Below are 18914 nucleotides of genomic sequence, written 5' to 3'. Positions count from 1 at the left end.
TTTGTGGAATTAGAGGCACAGGCAACTGTACTGGATACCAACAGGCTGAGGGTGGCTGTTGGTGATAGGTTCACATGTTTCACACACACACAGATGCGTGCAGAGTTCATTTGGTCAAACTTGAAGACGAGGGGCCATAGTGTTGTGAGGTTTGTGTAGCACTAATTTATTGCAATGCAAAGCCTCACTAATCACTCATTCATGTTCAAATCTTCTTGCCATTAGCCCTTCATTTCCAAGAGGGAATTGCTATGCACATTGTACTTTTTTGTGGTGACACATCTAAGACCACCTTCCCCATTATCCCCAGAGAGGTACCAGTATTTCTTGAAAGTTCTGGTATGTTCTTCACAAACATTTTACAGTTTAATTACATGTTACCGCTGCACCTTAACTGCTTGGTTGACACAAGTTGATGTTATTTTTCTTAGGCGGTTATGGTTCTATTCTCTGTCTGTGTTTTCTATTTTTTTTAAAAAAAACTAATAAAAACATATTTTTAAAAGATAAATTTTTGTCAGTGTGGTATTGGTCCTACAACTGGTGTTGCTTCCAAAAGAAGGCTTTGAACAGTATGGCAATACTAAGGTTTGATTCAGACCTACGATTTGGGTTCCTCCGTTTCTCACATCTGATTCAAATTTTGTCCAGAGTTGTGTGCGTACTTCGCGTTTGTTACTGATATGAAATGCTGTTGTTTATTGCGGCTTTGTTTCATATCTTATTGTCTTCTTTGCCAACCTTTTAGGAAGGAAGGGCCACTGTAAACCAGGATACAAGACTGGACAACAGAGTCATTGATCTAAGGGTAAGACTGGCATTGTTTTCTTATGTTAGTGCCAGCTGTACTCTGAAAATGAAGAATAGAGATCAAAATAATTTGTTGTAACTATTTGTGAACTACTACTAGCGGTCTATGTGTATGCCTTCAATGTGAGTATCGCCATCCGATTTATAAAATGTTGTTTAGGGTCGATCACTATTTTCATTTTCTCTTCAGAATAAGTAATTTAGCCTACTAAATAATAAAAGCTGCCGCATGCAGATCTATTTCATGTTTAGCCGCTTGCCTGATTATTAATATTGCCCATTCATAACCTAAGGCATTGTCAGTCCGGTGGTGTTCTCTGCTTTAGTGGCAAGGTAGCAAAGGAAAGTATGAATAAAGGACTCTTCTAGCGAATGAATTCTACCATTAAAATGCATTTGCCTGCTTTGGAATGCAAATGATTCCAGTGTCACAATTTTTTCGAATTGGATTGGCTTCTGCATACTGCTACTACAATATGAGACACTAGTTCATATTGTTTACCTAGTTTGTAATGTGGGTGTCCAGCATAATTCTAGAAGGGTTATTTCTGATAGAGACCTCTAACTGCAGGTTCCTCACCCTTTGAGTACTTCCCCACGCATTAGACATAGCCTCCCTTCCCTGTCCCTCAGAGTTTTTGAGGGAAAAATTAAACAAATCTTGCACTCTTACCTCATGTTTGGGATTGAAGGCAATCCACTGGAACTCTATTCTTCCCACAGGTCTTGCAGGGACGAAAACAGCCTTTTCTGTCAGACATACTAGAGTAATGAGGTTAAAAATAGCTTTTCAGAAGAAAACAAACTGAGCAAAGATCAGGGAGACTTTGTCCACACATGACATGTGGTGAAAATCTGAGAGAATCAGCCTCTCTCGGAGTGTTCTAGATTGGTCATACTTAAAGTTTGGTCTTTTTATAAAAAAAAGGACATAGGCTATTAAATGTATGGCCTACTGCCAGTATGGTCTATGTTAGTTATACATACTGCTTTACTGTAGTACCGTGGGGCTTCCACTTTGACGAGGAATGATTCAAGCCTGTGAATCTATGAAAGATACCAATGCTGGTTAACTTCAGTTACAGGTAAGTAACTTATTTTCTTACTATCCCGTTGTGGCCTGGATACCATTGGATGAACCATTGGTATTAGCATCACTATCAATTGCAATGCCTGGCTGAGATTGTTGGCCCTTGGAAGGAGCTCACGTATACGAGGATAAAGCAGACCAGGGGCGGAATGGGAACACAAACCAGCCCTGGAATTTCTAAGGGACCATCCACCCGGGGGGCTTGCTAGTGGGAAGCACTTCTGCTGCTTTTGTTACAGGAGGTGGATATTGCAGCACTGCTTCAAAAATGGTCCTCAGTAACAAAAACGCCCCCCACTGCTCCAAAACCAGCCCCCACCCTTCCAGCCTCACAGGAAAGTGCCCGCTACGCTCGTCAGGCCCTGAAGCAGACTCCGGTCTGGAGTGCTTCAAAGAAAGGCTTTGTCACAGGCTTGTCCCTGGGTTTGTCTGCTTCTCCATGCCAACCGCATCAGCCCTTTTGATCCTTCTCAGGCTCCTGCAGAGGTGCCCCATATGAACATCCACTTCAGCCTCAGCAGGGTTCCCAGCTGTTTCGTGGCCAAGGCCATGGCACCCTCTGACCCCTGCAGTCAAGGACAGTGGGGCAGTCAGTCGGCTGACCCCACTCCCCATTTGCTCATGTGTATTTTTAGGGGTTTACATTCATTGATGTCAACGAACTAATTTGCAATAATGGGATCCGCCAGACTTACATTCTGTGAATGTTCACAAGTCTGTGTTGCTGAATGAGGTTAATGTTCCGGTTTCTGCATTGGTAAATGCTTTCGTGCAAAATGTACAATAGAATTAAGTGAATATAGTTTTAATTGTGAAGCGCTCTGATAACCCATGGGGTCAAGTTTGCGCTATATAAAACACTATGAATAAATAAACAGTGAAACTTTCTAGGAAATCTAGAATGGATGTGGCCCTTTGAACATGTGTTGGACACCCCTGATTTACCGTATACTACTTAAACACATGGACATAACAAAACATTATGCAAAATCTATTGAAGTAGAGAAAAACAGGTTTAATCAATATTTGCTGGAATTATTGTTGAGTGAGGGAGACCACCCATTACCAGGTTCAAGATCAGCAAGAGTCCTTCACAGTCAATGCCAAAATATTCATGCCGCAAGGATTGAGCACAGCAGTGGATACCTGCAACTGGATTCCAAACCACAGGACAGTCTTCTCCGACTCATATCCGTGGGCATGATGCGTGTTCTTGCTGATTCTTGGGTAGTCTTTTATCTCATAAAAATGTAGGAAGTAGTCATCAGCGTGAGCACTTACCCATGCCGAATAATCTTTGCTATGCCCCTAAGCAGTTGGACTGCCTGTCTCTATTCTTCGTAAGTAAGCTTTTCTAGGCTTAAAAATGTGGAAGCAGGTATTCTGGAAATACTCATGCAGGGCTTTAGATTTATTCTTGCCTTTGGGTGCTAAGGAAGTTTACGTTCTCATTCCCTTCCATCGGTTTATACCAAGTAAAACTCACAATAAGACATCAATGAGTTATAGGCTGCATTCTCCTTTCTCCATAGAAGAGGTAGAAACACCTTGCTTAGACAATATTTTAATTTGCAAATGCACACCACTCAAAATATATTGTGACCACCATCTAGATTTTAAGTTTCCAAAGAGCTAGGTCTCAAAGTTTTTAATTTCCTAATACCATGTTAACGGAGCGAGTAGTGCTGTGATTGTCCATGTCCAGATTTCTATATTTCGTTACACACAATAAAATATATAAGCACATTTTGTGGGTAATTCTGAAATGTGACTGACAGATGTTTTAATAAAATCAGAACAAATCAAGACACTTTACATGGATGTGCACAAATGATAACTGTTCCCTGAAACCCAATTACCACTCATTATTATTTGTGTGCAGTATAGTTTTATCAGTAAAACTGTATGTCTGTACGACTTTAGTGGCCATTTCAATAGAAAATTGGGTGTCTGTAAATGACAGTGGGTTATCGCACAATTCTTTAGTTACATTAAAAATTACCCACATCATGTCCATCAAAGGTTTGTGTGTGGCGGAAGTTTGTTGTTTCAAAAAGTGATTCGTGATTCTGAAAAGTTTGAAAACCACTCCCCTAGTGGCACAGGTCACACTATCTGCCATTAGGACCAATGGTAACTTCGTACTCTATTGTTTGTTAGTAGCTAACACCCCGACCCTCTGGTGGCTCTGCTAAACGTGTGGGACCAATAGACTGAGCTGACTCTGTGGAGGCAAGAATGGCTCCAAAGATACTAGCGATAGCTACAAGACTTTGCCTTATCCAGCTGAAGTATCTACAGAGGGTCTACTACAGTCCCTCAAGACTCAGTAAAATGAAGCAAGGACTGCATTCCAACTGCCTTAGGTGCAAAACTTGAGTTTGGTACCTTTTACCAGGCAGTGTGGCTGTGTCCTAGAATACAGAGCTACTGCTCCCGCATACACTTGATCCTCTCGGAGGTAGTAGGTAAAACTGTTGCTGCCAACCCCAGAATGACACTTTTTGGGCTAACGGATGAGTTGGCGGCCACAAGCCATCAGAACTCTGGTGGCGCTGGAACTCCTACTTGCAAAACGCAACATAGTATAACATTGGCACCCCTCCAAGGCTCCCTCTCTGCAAGAATGGATGAAGGGGTGGGGGGTTGATTTTGTTTCTCTTTTCTTTTTCTGTTTAAGGGGCTACCTTTAAAGTTGAATATTTAAAATCAGGCATCTTCTCCTTTGGCTACAGGGGGTTGTCATAGACCTTGTGACACGTGAATCTGGACTATAATTAGCCGGATGTCTGAACCTAGGGTCCTGTGCCCTCTACAGTATGCTTGTTGTAACATTTGCTCATGGTGCTGAATAATAAAAATAATTTTGACAAAAAAAATAAACAATGTGGTTAAAAAGGCCTTTCTTCTCACTAGAATTTTAGCTGTCCCCAAACATCCTCATGACCTGGCGGAGGAGCAGTCGCCATCATCTACTATTGATGAGACTTTTGGTGTACACCTGGCCAACCCAGACCTCTGCTCCTCAGAGTACTTTCTTGGTGCATTTCAGACATCAAGGACCACCTTCTTTAAAATAGGTAGTTGTAACTATACACCTTCAAAATATATCTGTAACATTTGTGGGTCTCATAAAAAAATCTGTTGCATCCTGTATGATCGTTAGAGATTGGAGAGAAGTAGTAAGCAAACCAGACAGCAGAGATTTCCATCAACCCAGCCACGGCAAAGTTAAAGGCTGCACAATGGTGGCACTCTATTGAGAGTATCCTCATTTTGGGTTTTATACTTTCTTCAGCGGATGCAGTTTACAGACATACGGAAATTGCATGAATCAGTTATAAATCTAATAATTAAGTCAGAACTATAAAATGATTTAATACATTGTACTGTCAGCCCTTCACAATCCATTTTCTTTGCATGATTTGGTAGTTGTTTTCTGCACATGGTTAACTGGTACTTGACAACCATGAGGGAGAACCCTCTTCTTATTAAGCTGGCTTTGCTATTCCTAACGAAGGATGTCCTGACTTACTCTTCACCTTATCTTTTCTTAGGTTTGTTTAGTAATGCACTCATCTTCCATCCTTTTATGCTAGAGTTCATAATAATTACTAAATACCATTGTTTCAGGTAAGCGGGCAGCAAGAGTCAAGGTATTGGTAAGCTGACAGCCAAAATTAAAGAAGTTCTTGTTGAAGTGGATCATTAATATTAAAATGGTGGTAGTTAATTTGATCTACTCTCTTCCTATGCTCCTCATTTCAGTTCCCACCACAGACTTTAAAGTATAATATATATCTGATAGATACTACTAGCCGCAGATTCCTTCACGTAGAATTAATTATCCCCAGGCGTGAAACTGGATCCGGAAACTTTTTTTGCCACAGCATCCCTGCGCACCAGGGGCAGGGCGACATCACGCGACGTCGCGTCAGCGAGGTCACATAAGACCCGCCCCGCCACGCCTACGTCAGTTTTTTCCTTTTCCGTGTGCAATGCGGATCCGATCTTTGCTACGGACCTGTTAGGTCCCCCTTTTTCTTCCATTTCTTTTTGATGGAACAGTGTGCGAATGCCTTCGGGCTTTAAAACTTGCACGTTGTGTGGGCGTCTTGTGTCGGCGATGGACCCTCACCTCATTTGTATGTGGTGTTTGGGGAAGGATCACGGCACCACAGATTGTGCGGCGTGCCAACAGTTGAAGCCGAAGTCGCGGCGGGAGCGCCGGATGAAAATTCTCTCGGTGCGTCTCTCCATCCAGGTCGATGTCCTCCCCTCAGTCTTCTTCGGCGGACGGCTTCAGATACGGCCGTGGTCGTCGTCCTCGCCCTTCTCCGATGTCACGTGAGCGTCGCTCCTCGGTGGGTAAGTGTCACAGTTTGTCCCCGGGGGCTGGTTTCCGGCCTACCGGGAGGCGTGAACTCTCCGCGGGTGATGCGGCCCCGCGTGTCGTCCTATCCACCGTTTCCCAGTGTTGGGGCATCGAGAGTCCAAATGGAGACATACGCGGCGTCTTGGAGTCCTCGCTGGCGTCTCCTCCTCCTTCCCCTCCTGGGGTGTTTGATCCCTCGCCCTGCACAGGGCCATCTGCGGCGCCGCCGGTGGCTCCGGCCCCGGCGCCGACTGGTTCGGATCCAGGCTTGGAGGATGCGGTGCTGTTGGGGTGCGGCTCCTCTGGGGCACCTCCTTCAGGCCACGGCGTCTCTGCCTCGCCGCAAACTCCCGCGGGGGTCCCTGTGGTGTCGCGGGAGGTCGCCGGGGCTCGGGTCGCATTTCCGAGCCCCCCTCGGTCCTTTGACAAGGTGGTCCTGTCTAAGGCCGAGGTCACGCCGCTACAGCGCCGGCAGCAGCTGGACCGTGCGGAGCCACAGGGGTCGGTGGACCCTCCTCGTCCCGCTCTGGGTCGAGGCTGAGGGAAGACCCCTCATCCCTCCCCGGGCCCCTCTTGTCCCTCCCCACAGGCGGTTGCCTCATCAGAGGGCGATTCGGAGGTTGAATCGTCCCTGGCGCCGCCACATGGGTTGCCAAGCGATCTTCGCCTCTATCTGGGCCGCAGCTGGCGGAGGGCTTTGTGCCACTCCCCAGGTCCGTCTCGTTCCCCCACGCAGGTGGCTGCCTCGGCGGGGGTCGGGTCGGCGTCATTCCGGCGCCACCCCGGGGCCAGTGCGGCTCCAGCTCTACTCCGGTCTCCGCTCCGGGATGACTTGGAGGTACCTTGTCCGGTGACACCGGCTGGTACTGACGTCCTGCCTCAGGCGGCGGACTCTACGGCTCCGCGCAGGGCTCGTACCGCGGATTCGTCTTCGGACGCTCCTTCTTCTCCGGAGGCAGGCTGTATGTTGGTGTCGTCCTCCCCGGAGACTGGTCGCCGTGTGGTGTCTTTTTCACCGGTGTCGCAGGGCGGCTCCCCTCCCATCCTGAGGCAGAGGTGTTCGTCGGAAGAGCGGCAGGTCCCTCATTCTTCGGCTCCTTCTGACTTCCAGGTCTGGCCCTTGCCCGTCCCGCTTGGCCTCGGGGACTGCCGCATAGTTTGCAGCCGTCACCCACGGAGGAGCTGCTTTCTCCACCGCTGGGCCCTACGGAGGCGGGTGCCGCCTTCTCTCACGCGGTGTCCACGGCTGTGGGCATTCTGCGCATGGGTGACCCGGTGGCTCACTTTCCTGCAGACCATCTCTTGGAGGTCCTCCACCAGGGCTCTGGTGGGAGGGAAATCTTACTTCCCTTTGAAGGTTCGCTCCTTTCTTCCTTGACGAGGGCTTGGAGGCGTCCTGCATCAGGGGACCCGGTGCCTCAGCATCTTCTGCACCGGCACCTCCCGGCGCTGCCTGACCCGGCGTGTCTTTCCCTTCACCCCTCAGCCGCCAGCCCCCTTTTGCGAACCGCTTTTCCCTCCCTGCTGCCACTGTTGACTCCGCCGTCCCTAGAGGCCCGCAGGCAGGACTCTTGGGGGCGCAACGTGTTCGCCTCGACCAGCGGGCCCTTAACACCTTGTGTGTGCTGGCTAGGGCCTCCTCCTGTTTGTGGGACTCAGCTGAGTCTCTGGGATCTGCGGCATCCCAGGAGTCTGGTCAGGTGGACTTACGGCATCATGCATTGGATGGCTGGGAGCTTGCGGCGTTTATTCTCCGCTCCGCTCTGGACATCTCAGAGGTGCTGGGCCGGGCCGGGTCATGGCTTCCTCAGTCGCTCACCGTCTCCATGCTTGGCTTCTGGAGGGGGTGTTCCCTGAGAATATTCAGGAGCACCTCATCGACCTTCCGTTTGATGGCAGCCTGTTCCATGCCCCGGCCGACTCCGCCATCCAAAGGCTCTTGGCAGGGCTCCGTCCTCCTCCTCCGCCTTACCCTCCTCCTCCTCCTCCGTCTCCTCCTCAGTGACTTCTGAGTTGGGATGCTTCTGGGCCTTCTTAGGCCGGTTGTTCTGGCTGTGGGGTGTTTTCTGGCCGTTTACGTCCTTCCTTGGGACTTTGACATTGTTGGCTGCTGGACGGCCCTTGTGTTGATTGTGTGGGTTCTGCAGGAGTTGTTGTGCAGACTTGGCCCTGAGATTGGGCCTTCTGCTTTGCTTGGGCTGCTTCTCAAGCCTTCCAGCGGGGGTGTTTTTTTCCCCCGTGGCTCTTTTGTTTTTTCCTCTGCTGCACAAGTTCTTCCAAAGAGGGTTCCCATATCTTGGGACTTAATGTACCCTATGTGGGGTAGTGGTAGCTGTCATATAGCTTGCGCTCTGCTAGATGGTTCTGGTCCCCTTCGGGTGCCTGTTCTCCATGGTGTTTAGGTAGGTTGCTTTTGCTTCCTGAGGTCGTGCGCGCGGCCACTCATAGTAGTGTGCCCGGGCATTTCCTCCTCTCCCTGCTCCTGTCCTGAGGTCTGGGATGATCCTGTGTTCTCCCTTGCCAGGCGTCGCCTACTCGGCCTTCCTGGGGCTTCGGGTTGTTCTCCTTGTTTCTGGCGGCTTTGACTGCTGGCGCTGTTCTGGCTGGCAGGCTGCTCTCCATCTGGAATGGGTTCACCTTTTTTTCCCCTCGTTTCCTTGGGCCCTCTAGGCTTCTTCTTCCGCCTTTCCTGTCTTGGCATTGGGCGGAAGCTATGTTGCCTTGTGGGGGAGTGGGGTGCTTCGGCCTCTCCGTCCTTACCCTTGGTTCCTCTGCTATGAGAGTAGGAGCCTCTTCAGCCTTCTTTCCCTCCTACACCCCCTTGGGGTCGGTGGCATTCTGCTTATGGGGGTTCCCTTGGCCTGGCAGGGACAAGGTTCTACCTGGTCCACAGATCTGGTCCCCTGTGGGGCTCTCGGTTCTGCATTGGCTGGTGGGGTCCTTTCGCAGACCCTCCTTCCCAGGGGATATTGCTAGGGTATCTATTCTACGTGAAGGAATCTGCGGCTAGTAGTCTCTATCAGATGTACGAGTTACTTACCTTCGGTAACGATGTATCTGGTAGAGACGATTCTAGCCGCAGATTCCTTCACGGCCCGCCCTTCCTCCCCTATTCTGCGAGGACCCTTGGGTTGGTCTTCGGTACTCGCCTCCCGGTGGGGGGCTGTGTCTCTTGTGAGTGCCTTCCTTGTTCTTGACTGGTGGCTCCGTCTGGGGGCGGTTCCTTCCTCCTTTGGTTCTTTGGAGGATGGGGGTCTGGTGCTCCGGTGCCCTGCTGCTCTGGCTGCTCCAGGTTTTGAGGGGATGACTTTCTATCCCTGTCCTCCCTCCCCTCCCTTCCTTCCATTGCTATCCTCTGATTGAGGGTCATCTAGCCATGTCTTGCCCTTGTCCCTTGTGGGGGGTTGCCCTCTAGGTTGGTGTGGCTTGGAAGTTTCTTGTCCCTGTCTGTCTTGGGTCTGGTCCCATTCCTTGCTCAGGATGGTGGGGGTGGGTTTACTACGTGTGCCATGACTTTTACGCATGTTCTTTGCCTCCAGGGCACAGGGATGGGAGGCTATCTATGTGCTGGCAGCGTGACTGCGCAGGTTTCTGCTTGTTCTTCTTCTTTCCCTGCCCTTGGGTTCTGCGGTGTTGGCACTACTCTGGTGGTGGTGTTAGTCACCGTTTCTTTCCAATTTTCTGCTCTTCGCACACTGTTCCCATGCTTCCACAGTTTTTTATCTGGTGGTTCCGCGCTGTGATGCGGAAAAGTTCTCCGAAGAAAACTGACTTGGGTCTTATGTGACCTCGCTGACGTCCCGTACGCGGACGACGCCTGGGCGGAGTTGCGCGATGTCGCCCCGCCCCCGGTGTGCAAAGATGCTGTGGCAAAAAAGTTTCCGGATCCATTCTCACGCCTGGGGATAATTCTACGTGAAGGAATCTGCGGCTAGAATCATCTCTACCAGATACATAGTTACCGAAGGTAAGTAACTCGTACTATAGGAGCCGAATGTAATATCATACGCAGATGACACTCAGCTGCTTTTTACCTGTGAAAAGGGGGATGTATTTGATGGAAGGGCCATTAAATCCTGTTTTTTCAATGTTTTTATTTGGCTATCATCGAACCAATCCAATGCACCCCCGATAAAACTGAGATTGTTTTTGGTGAGTCCTCTCCCAAGGTGTGGAGGACATGGTGGCCACAAGACATTCCTCCCCCAGGTACACAAAATGTGCAGTAAAAAACCTGGGAATTACAATTGACAGTGTCCTGTTTTTCCAACTCCATATTCAGACACTGATGGGTTCCTGTTTTGGGATCCTATGCTCTCCGAAGAAATGCTATCCTTTTCTGTCAGTAGCAACCAGGAAACAGTGGTCCAAGACCTAATCACCTTGAGGCTTGACTATGGGAACGCTCTCTATTTGGGCCTCCCAGATTATCTCCTCAGTCGTTTACAGGTAGTCTAGAATGCGGCAGCAAGATTAATTTTCAATCTCGCTCCAAGAACGCACATGACCCCACACTTGAGGGCACTTCACTGGCTGCCCATCAAAAAGAGGATTATTTTCAAGAAATTGTTCCTGGCACATAAAACCCTCCACGAGAAGAGATCTGTATATCTGAGGAGGCGGAAAGGTGCGTATGTCCCTCCCCCCCCCCTCCTCCTCCACCGAGAGCTGCCATCTTCACACAGCTTTTTAGCCAGGATTCCTAAAATTCGCCAGGCCAGAACTGATGGAAGATCTTTTTCTTTTCTTGGCACAAAGGCATGGAATAAACTCCCTAGGGAACTCTGTGCCATCTCAAAGCTTCCTGTTTTCAGAAAAAAAACTGGCTGTTTCAACAAATTAAATAAGACAATCACTTTTTTGCAGATGGCAGTCTTTCCAACGTTCAGCGCCAGGACACTCCATGGAGTATGTGTGCACTACACAAATACCATTTTATTCATTCATTCATATAGGACATCAACGTTAACAAAACCCTAATGCAAAAGAAAAGTGTGAAATAGTCTACCATTTCAAACTTCCAGCTCAGCAGGATAGTGGGAGCTGCAGATCTTCTGCTCCTGTTAAATGCGTTTGGGTGTCCATCTTATGTAGGGCACCTTGTGCTCTGGTCCAGTGGAAAAAGAATGTCATCCCTGGCTTAATTTGGCAAGCTACTTTGGCCCCACTGTTTCAACCCTTATCAATACAACCAGTGGCTTGAGCAAAGTGTGGACATGCAGCAGGTGGAGGGGGATATCGGTGGTTGTGCACTCCATTAATGTCATTGCAAGTCCCTCTTTACACCTTACACTACATAGACCGTTTTCTAGATATTAGTTGCAAATACGTGTTTGAGAGATGTACATGGTTTCATCTGCCTCATCATGAAAAATCCAATTTCTTTGGGTATCCCTGGACTAAACAATCTACTACAGTGAGACAGGAATTGGAGGTGTGATTTTGAAGTTTTAGCGGAGCTTCTCGTCCCATTTATCAGGCAGTAAATGTTTAAAATGTCTTCATCTAAAATTTTAGCTTTTAAATTTATTATGGATGGCTCTTCGATTATCATTCATAAGTACCATTAGCTCTACATTGCTCACATGTACTTGTTTTCCTGATGTACTGCTTTCATAGTCTTTCTTCATTTATACATCTCTCCCACTTAGATTCCCACTGCTTTCATTGTAACTCCTGCAAGAATCTTTAGGTAATTTCTGCTTCTGCTCCTGCAAAGTATTTAGCGCATACATTGGAAGACATTGCTATATCTGTGGAAGGGTAGAGAAACTTAATTGAAACAACCAGAAAAAGAAAATGGAGAGATAGGGTACTGTCCAGACATTTCTGCTCAAATTTAGCCTGTGGAAAATCAACACTGGGATGCTGCCCTAACTCCTTACAGGCGAGCAGCTATTGTATATGATTAGTATTGTGCCGATAAGTTAAGCGATCAACAGTGTAATCCATACTTTATTGTTGATATAAATGATGCATTACTCTGGTATTATAGTACTGCTGTTCACAGTGTTCTTTCACCTTTGTCAGTAAGACGTGTTCAGCCTGCAACTTGCGTAAACATAGGATTTTACCTTGTATTATAAATTGAATGATCTCATAACAAGGGTCAAGGTACACTAAAATACAGTCGTTTTCATGAATCACTTTCCCCATATTAGATCTCACCTCAGACCGCGCATGCGCTGTCGCTTGCGAGACATTGTGTTAGCTTAAAGGGGGATTAGAGCCTGTCCATTATCTTCCATTAGTTGGCTTCATAGTCACTCTCATTGCTTTGTTTCTCATTGATCAGCACGTGCCGGCTTCACTTCCTCTCCCGATAGGATAACGAAAAAAGCACCCTGAGTCAGCCATTATAATAACCTTGTTTCTTTTGTTTGGGTCCGGCTGGATGATCCAGACAGAACCTCGCACAATGCTGCATCAGTCGGATCACTGCTTGCAGCCAACCCAAGCAAGTGATGTCTGTGAGAAGTTGCTTACCATTGTTTTAAACTCAATGCCCTCCACAGAGGAGAAGTTCTAGTGGTACCGGTTTTATTTTATAGGTATTTACCTGGTTGTGCAAATGCATAATCAAGCCTAGTACAATTCATTGTGAGAATTTGCCATACTTGCCCTTTACTGTTCGTCTAGGCAGCTTTGTACGTGTGGATTGTTTGCGGTTTCTACTTCTCTCAACTTGGCCTCAATGTCAGATTCCTACTATATAACTCCAGTCTACCTTTCAGTGTCTGCGCTGTCAAGTGTATTCTGCCACTTTCTTCAACAGTGTCTGCAGCAGGGCTATTTCTGTCCTTTATCTCTTGATTAATTATACCTTGTGCAGCTTCTGCTGACTCTATCTCGGAATCTTGCTGCTGTGAGCATGGCCTGAAGAAGTTCTGTTCAGGGACTTCGATGTGTTATTGCTTCTATCAATCTCCCAAGACTGGTTGGGGACATTAGTTGTCTGCTTCATTTGCACTTGTCGGGATAGTCGAAACCCGTCATGACCGCAGACTCCAACAAGTACCTCTGTCTTACGTCCCCCCCTTCATGCCCCCTTACGCTTCAACTTTCATTACACTTGCAGCACTGTTTAATTGCCCTTTGTTATTGATGGGTCCAAATAGGCAACCACTTTGTCTACACGCTATGCCCAGTCTAAGGGCAGGAGACTCCTCTTTTCTGACCTAATGGTCCCTGGCCCTTCCTTCTCCTGTATTCCTCTGCCCAGGCACTTCACGGTGCATTTTGTTTTTTCTTCATTCTCCTTTTGGTCCATTCTCTACCAGTCTACCACAATTTCATGCTTCTTTTTTCCAGCCTCAAGTTAATCCACTCAATTCATGCCGGAGTTGTACTGTTATGGAGATTCTTTTGTCCAATTTCTACCTATTTCCGGATTTAAGTAAGATAGTCTCCTCTTCAGCTGGGCTCTGGAATTGACTTGTTGTGTTGGCTCTTCTGCATGTGCCTCACCTTCACTGCTTCCTGGGCCCTTAATGTAGACAGAGCGCACTGTCCATGTTTGCGCCACCACGCGCCTTTAAATAGGTGCTCTGGGTGCAAACAGGAATTGTGTGCCGTGTTAGAAATGACGCACTATGCTGCTGACAGCCACAAATTCACGCTGCCCTGGGTTGCAGCGTATTCTGTGAAATACGGCATAGCTGACTATATTTTGTGTACTTTTGTATTCAATATATTCAGAGTAACTCAAGTTGAAATTTGGAAATAGGGTCTACATGCTGACCTTCTACGTGGACCTTGAAATTTTGTTGTGGCCCTTGGGTTGACATCTAGGTTCCTAGTGCGTGTGGTTGGAGTATTTTTTATACTTGTGCTTGCTGCATGTATGGAGTAAACATTGAAGCTGGATGAGTCTGATCTTTGCTGCCGATGTTAAATTTAAAAAGGTTTACTACACTTAAGTCTGTATTTTATGGTGGTTGCTTTTCGGGGATAAATGTTGAGTTGTAATAAATATGTTACTAAATGATGGTATTTCTCCCACAATTACGTTATGTGCAGTAACTACGAACTAATCGCCATACTCATATTTACAATGCCTATTTTCACAAACCTCTAACATGCATCAAACGCAGGTTGAATAATCCATTAAGCTGGTTATAATGGCACCCAGCAACACCCACCACACAAAAAGCACATGTATATCGCCACCCTCCAGGCAGTGGGCTGGTATAACACCTATAAGATGCCTTGTCCTTTGGCAGAGCCCTTTCGCCTTAACCCTTTACCATCAAAGTCATATACCCACAGCTCAATGTATGAGGCATAGTCACCCAACAAATGACAAGAATCCAGCTGAAACACATCATCAACAGTCCCTCCTGCGATGGTTGCCCTGGAACCGCGTGGGAAGTTGCCAACATGTGGAGGACGTTGCTAGTGGTATTAGCCACCATACCAATGGTAATAACGCAGCACCGCAAATGTGTGTAGAAATGATCCAAGTTGTCTATAACAGCATGTTCAATAGCTTTTTGTATGTTAGCACCGCGCTGGTTTGGTATTCTTACGCCAATATAAATATGTGACGTCCATTATGCTTTTGCAAGTGCCACGATGGAGAAGTTCTGAAGCACCCCTGTCGAGCCGGCAGTTGGACACTTAGATTTCGCAGTTGCCCTTTTGTACGCAGGAAGCCAAACACTGCTGTTGTTGAATGGTCAAGAGATGCAGCATTTCCTCAATTCAGATCCATCGCACCATTGTTTATGCTCTGATGCATGCACCATCTGCTTTGAGATGGACATAACTTTCTGTGTGGAGCGTGAGAACAGCTCGTTTGGCTACTTTACCTACTTGAAGCAGAACACAAAGGGCTTCCGAATTGCTTCCTATAATTGTGGCCCTTGGCCTATGTAAATTTCGATAAGGAAACGTCACGTGACATTGTGAATTTTATCTCATCTATTGTTTACTAAAGCAAATGGTGCCAACAGTTGCAACATAGCAAAAGCATAGACAAATTAGGCTCTTATGAAGATCGACAAGTGACTTGGAAATGAAGAAAGCAGCAAAGTCCTTTAACATATACTGCAGTGAGGCTGTCTTTTTTATTTCCAATATTTCCATTAAAGTTTTATAGGGGCACTTGTTTTCCACGTGACCTTGGACACACGAGACAAAGGTCAGTGAAAAAGGAAAGGTCAACATTTTATTGATCTGAACACAGTGCACATCTCAAATCGTGTCTGTGAGATGTCTAAGATGAAATGAAATTAGGTTTCCGCTGGAAGGATAGAGGGCGCGGACTACTGCTGCTGATTAGGCAAATTTAGCAATTTGGCCTGATGAACATATACATTTTGTATAAACAAACCATACAATTCGCAAAATTTACGCGGTTTCAGACGGCAAAATGAGTTTCTGCTAAGTCTGTTTTGTGAGTCAAATTCATTTCCGACTCCCAAAATTGATTTACCTACCCCAAAGCGAATCGCAATTAGGAAGGGGTGTGAAAGGGACGTCCTTTGCTTAAGGCAATTCAATACGGCATGAAACAATTGCTTTCAATCGCCTTTGCAGTCGCAAACCGTGGATCAGAAATTCGCAAAGGTACAGCTTATCCTCTGAAACATCTTCCCCTTTAAAAATGATAGCAGCTGCCAGAGTAGAGCAGGCAGTTGTCCAAGGGACATCTGCCTCCTGGCCGATGGCATCCTGAAAATAATTGTATTTTTATTAATTTTATATTTTTTCAAACGTAGCACTGGTCTGTTAATGAACAGGGGCTTCTTTAATAAAAAAATTTTTAAATCGCGTTTGCGAATGCAAATACAGGGACAGTGGTCTGCTGTCCCTTGTAGACCCCCATCCCTACCTTCACAGCAAATGACAGTGGGTAACAAATTGCAGCCTGCCTAATAAATATTTAATTTACCATGCAAATATACAATTTGAGATGTGACTCAAGTCACATTGCAAATTGCATTCCCATTCGCAAACCAGTCACTGTGCAAATTGCACATGTTTCATTTGTGAATATCTGTAATACATCCCACCCCGAATCCATAATCCTTAATGGTGCAAAAGGAAGCCTAAAAGTGAACTCAAGCCAGATATGCCGCTATGGTAGGAGGGACTAAACATCTTAGATCTGCCTTTGAACTTCTCATTTTCCTCACTTTTGGCTGTCATTCAACCTCCCTCGGAGATGTCTTCTTACCTCTCTTGTTGCTATGGATATCTAAATATGTGTATCCATGAAGGAACTATGTTGCATCACAGGTATGAGAGTGGCTTCTAAATGAGGAAGATTAAGCAAAGGACAAAGGCGTGGTGCTTACCGTGTGACCACAAGAGTGTGTTGCACAGCTTCCTGTAGTAGATGGAAGGTAGATGTCCCAATATGCTTCTTTGAATAAATGTTTTTATTAAATGTTAAATCATTTACCTGCAAAGTTCTGGGTTGAATCTGTAAAATGGCACTGTGACTTGGCCAAAACGGGCCAGTAAGGGCTTGGTTTGGGAGGATCTGTGTCCCGGCTTCATTGTGTGGAGCAGGAGGAGAGCGGGACCAACTGGCCCATGGCATTCCAAACCCAGACACTGCAATAGTGTTCCAAGTCAAACTCCCTCATTGGCGGAGTCCCAGACCATGATTTTTCAAATGACGCTTGAAGGTGAGATGCAAGAGGCGGTGGATCACGTTGAGAGAAGCACGCCGTTCACTGGCTCTGACAGGATCAGGTGATCACACCGTGCGACCTCTAGGGAGTATTCCACTCACCTGCAGGAGCCTGTTCTGAGACCCTTCCATCCATGGAGATCAAAACACGAGGTCCTTCTGTTGAAAGTTGAAACTTTACGTTGACATGAGACATGTAGATATTTGTTAAGGGATTAAAACATTTCTTAATCACGTCTTTGAATTAAGAAGCAAATATGTGTTAACGATTTCATGTACGTCCTCGATGTTTGTTCATTGTGCTTTACGTTAGGGTTTCCACTGCACTTCCACACCCAGAGCTTGCATCATTTGTTTTGATCAGGTGATGGGTGACTGTGGTTCGTATCATGTGAAATTTGTAAACCACAACCTTTCTCACCCCAACTGAAAAATACTGATAGAAAAGAGAAGTAAACAGCTCTATGACGCACAACACTTACAAAACATTGCGTTCACATAGTTGTTTGTGGAACCACCAGCCTGAAGTGTGTGAAAAAACAAGTTTACTCTCCCTGTTTAGTGCCTGCCTTTCACGTTTGTGAAACTAGAACACTGATATACTTTTAAATACAAATGAGAGTTAAGCGTCTGATTATAAATGTGATACCCTATGCAACTGCGCATGTAGTTGTTGCTCGTCCCACTTGAAACATTTATAATATCTCGGAGTTTGTTTCGATCCAGGTGGTTGAAGATGTCTTTTAGTGATAGAAATGAACCACAGCTGAGCTCATTATTTGTTGGAGGTCTTTTCGTTTGTATGGAAGTCTGTTTATTGTTCAAAACTTTATCGGGTAAATCATGGCAATAAAATGCAAATCTGTGAGATGCAGGTGGAATACCTCGTGAGGTCATTTACCTTTATTTTCAGTTGAGCACCACTTCCTACCAGTGGAGTGGTAGAAGGGCTCAGGTCCGTGGACATTAAAGTTGGTGAAACATCATACCATGAATGGCCATTATTCATCCCGTACAAATCGTAGTTTGGTTATATGCTTCATTTGATGTGGTTGCCCCATGTTCTAAAGGTTTCACGCCAAGCGTGCCCGTACCACTGCTACCTGTCAATGATACGTTAGCACTACACTTTTTTATTCCAAAAGTCCCGCAGTTGTGAGTAGGGTAGCATTTTTGGATCATGAGCCAGTTGTGGAAGATGTGCTTGCTGTTTTCAGTTTCTGATATGTCAGAGGCCGAGACTGACACACACAAAAATTGGTTGACATCTGGATGACTTTACTAATCCTGCCCCAACCACCACCTTTTTCTTTCAAGATTACAGACAAATGTGCCTGTCAAGCCTCCCTGGCAGGACCAAAGAAGGCATTTGAGATTACAGAAAAATGTGCCTGTCAAGCCTCCCTGGCAGGACCAAAGAAGGCATTTGAAATTACTCTTGATAAAAAACTCTTCTCTCATGAGAAGGAACATTTAGAGTGTGATCATGATATCGAACAGTGTATATGATAAATTAACTTATCTGGCGAGACATCTATGTAAACTTGTGGTCAGTCATTTTCGTTAGCGGGAAAGTTGCTCACCAATGGAGACACGTACACATGAAGAGACACGTAACAACTTTTCAGCTGGCCCAGACACAATTATTGCTTTTATCTCTTGACCAATGTCTCGAAGTTTACATGGATGGGTAGAAAAGATTAAAAAAATAGCATCTAAGCACCCCTATTCTAGCACAGTACAAAGGAGATGGCCATCAAAACTGCAGATGAGAAAAACAGGCAGCAAAGGGCAGACCTCCACCTCTTCGCTATTAAGGAGGGCTCTTAGAGGGTAAAGATTGGTGTCTTTTGTGATTAAGTGGTAAAGTTGCTTTAGCAAGCCTTCCCTGAATGGAACATTGTATACATTAGGGTCAAAATCAAATAAGTGTATCTCTTTCCCTTCAATGAATCTAATAATAAGAATAAGCAAGTGAATTCCAGAGGCTTTTAGAG

At 46.2% G+C, this 18914-nt stretch overlaps 1 protein-coding gene across 1 annotated transcript in view; it reads left to right on the top strand.

Moving 5' to 3' along the window:
- DARS1 (aspartyl-tRNA synthetase 1) overlaps positions 1-18914 on the top strand; it is a 416054-nt gene that overhangs the window by 293731 nt on the left and 103409 nt on the right. The window contains exon 9 of the mRNA XM_085647532.1: positions 749-808. Within this exon, the coding sequence (XP_085503658.1) occupies positions 749-808 (60 nt within the window). The remainder of the gene's footprint in view (positions 1-748; positions 809-18914) is intronic.

The sequence above is a fragment of the Triturus cristatus genome, chromosome 3_2, assembly GCF_964204655.1.
Source record: "Triturus cristatus chromosome 3_2, aTriCri1.1, whole genome shotgun sequence".
Classification (NCBI taxonomy): Eukaryota; Metazoa; Chordata; class Amphibia; order Caudata; family Salamandridae; genus Triturus; species Triturus cristatus.
This window is presented reverse-complemented; position numbering and strand designations above follow the sequence as displayed.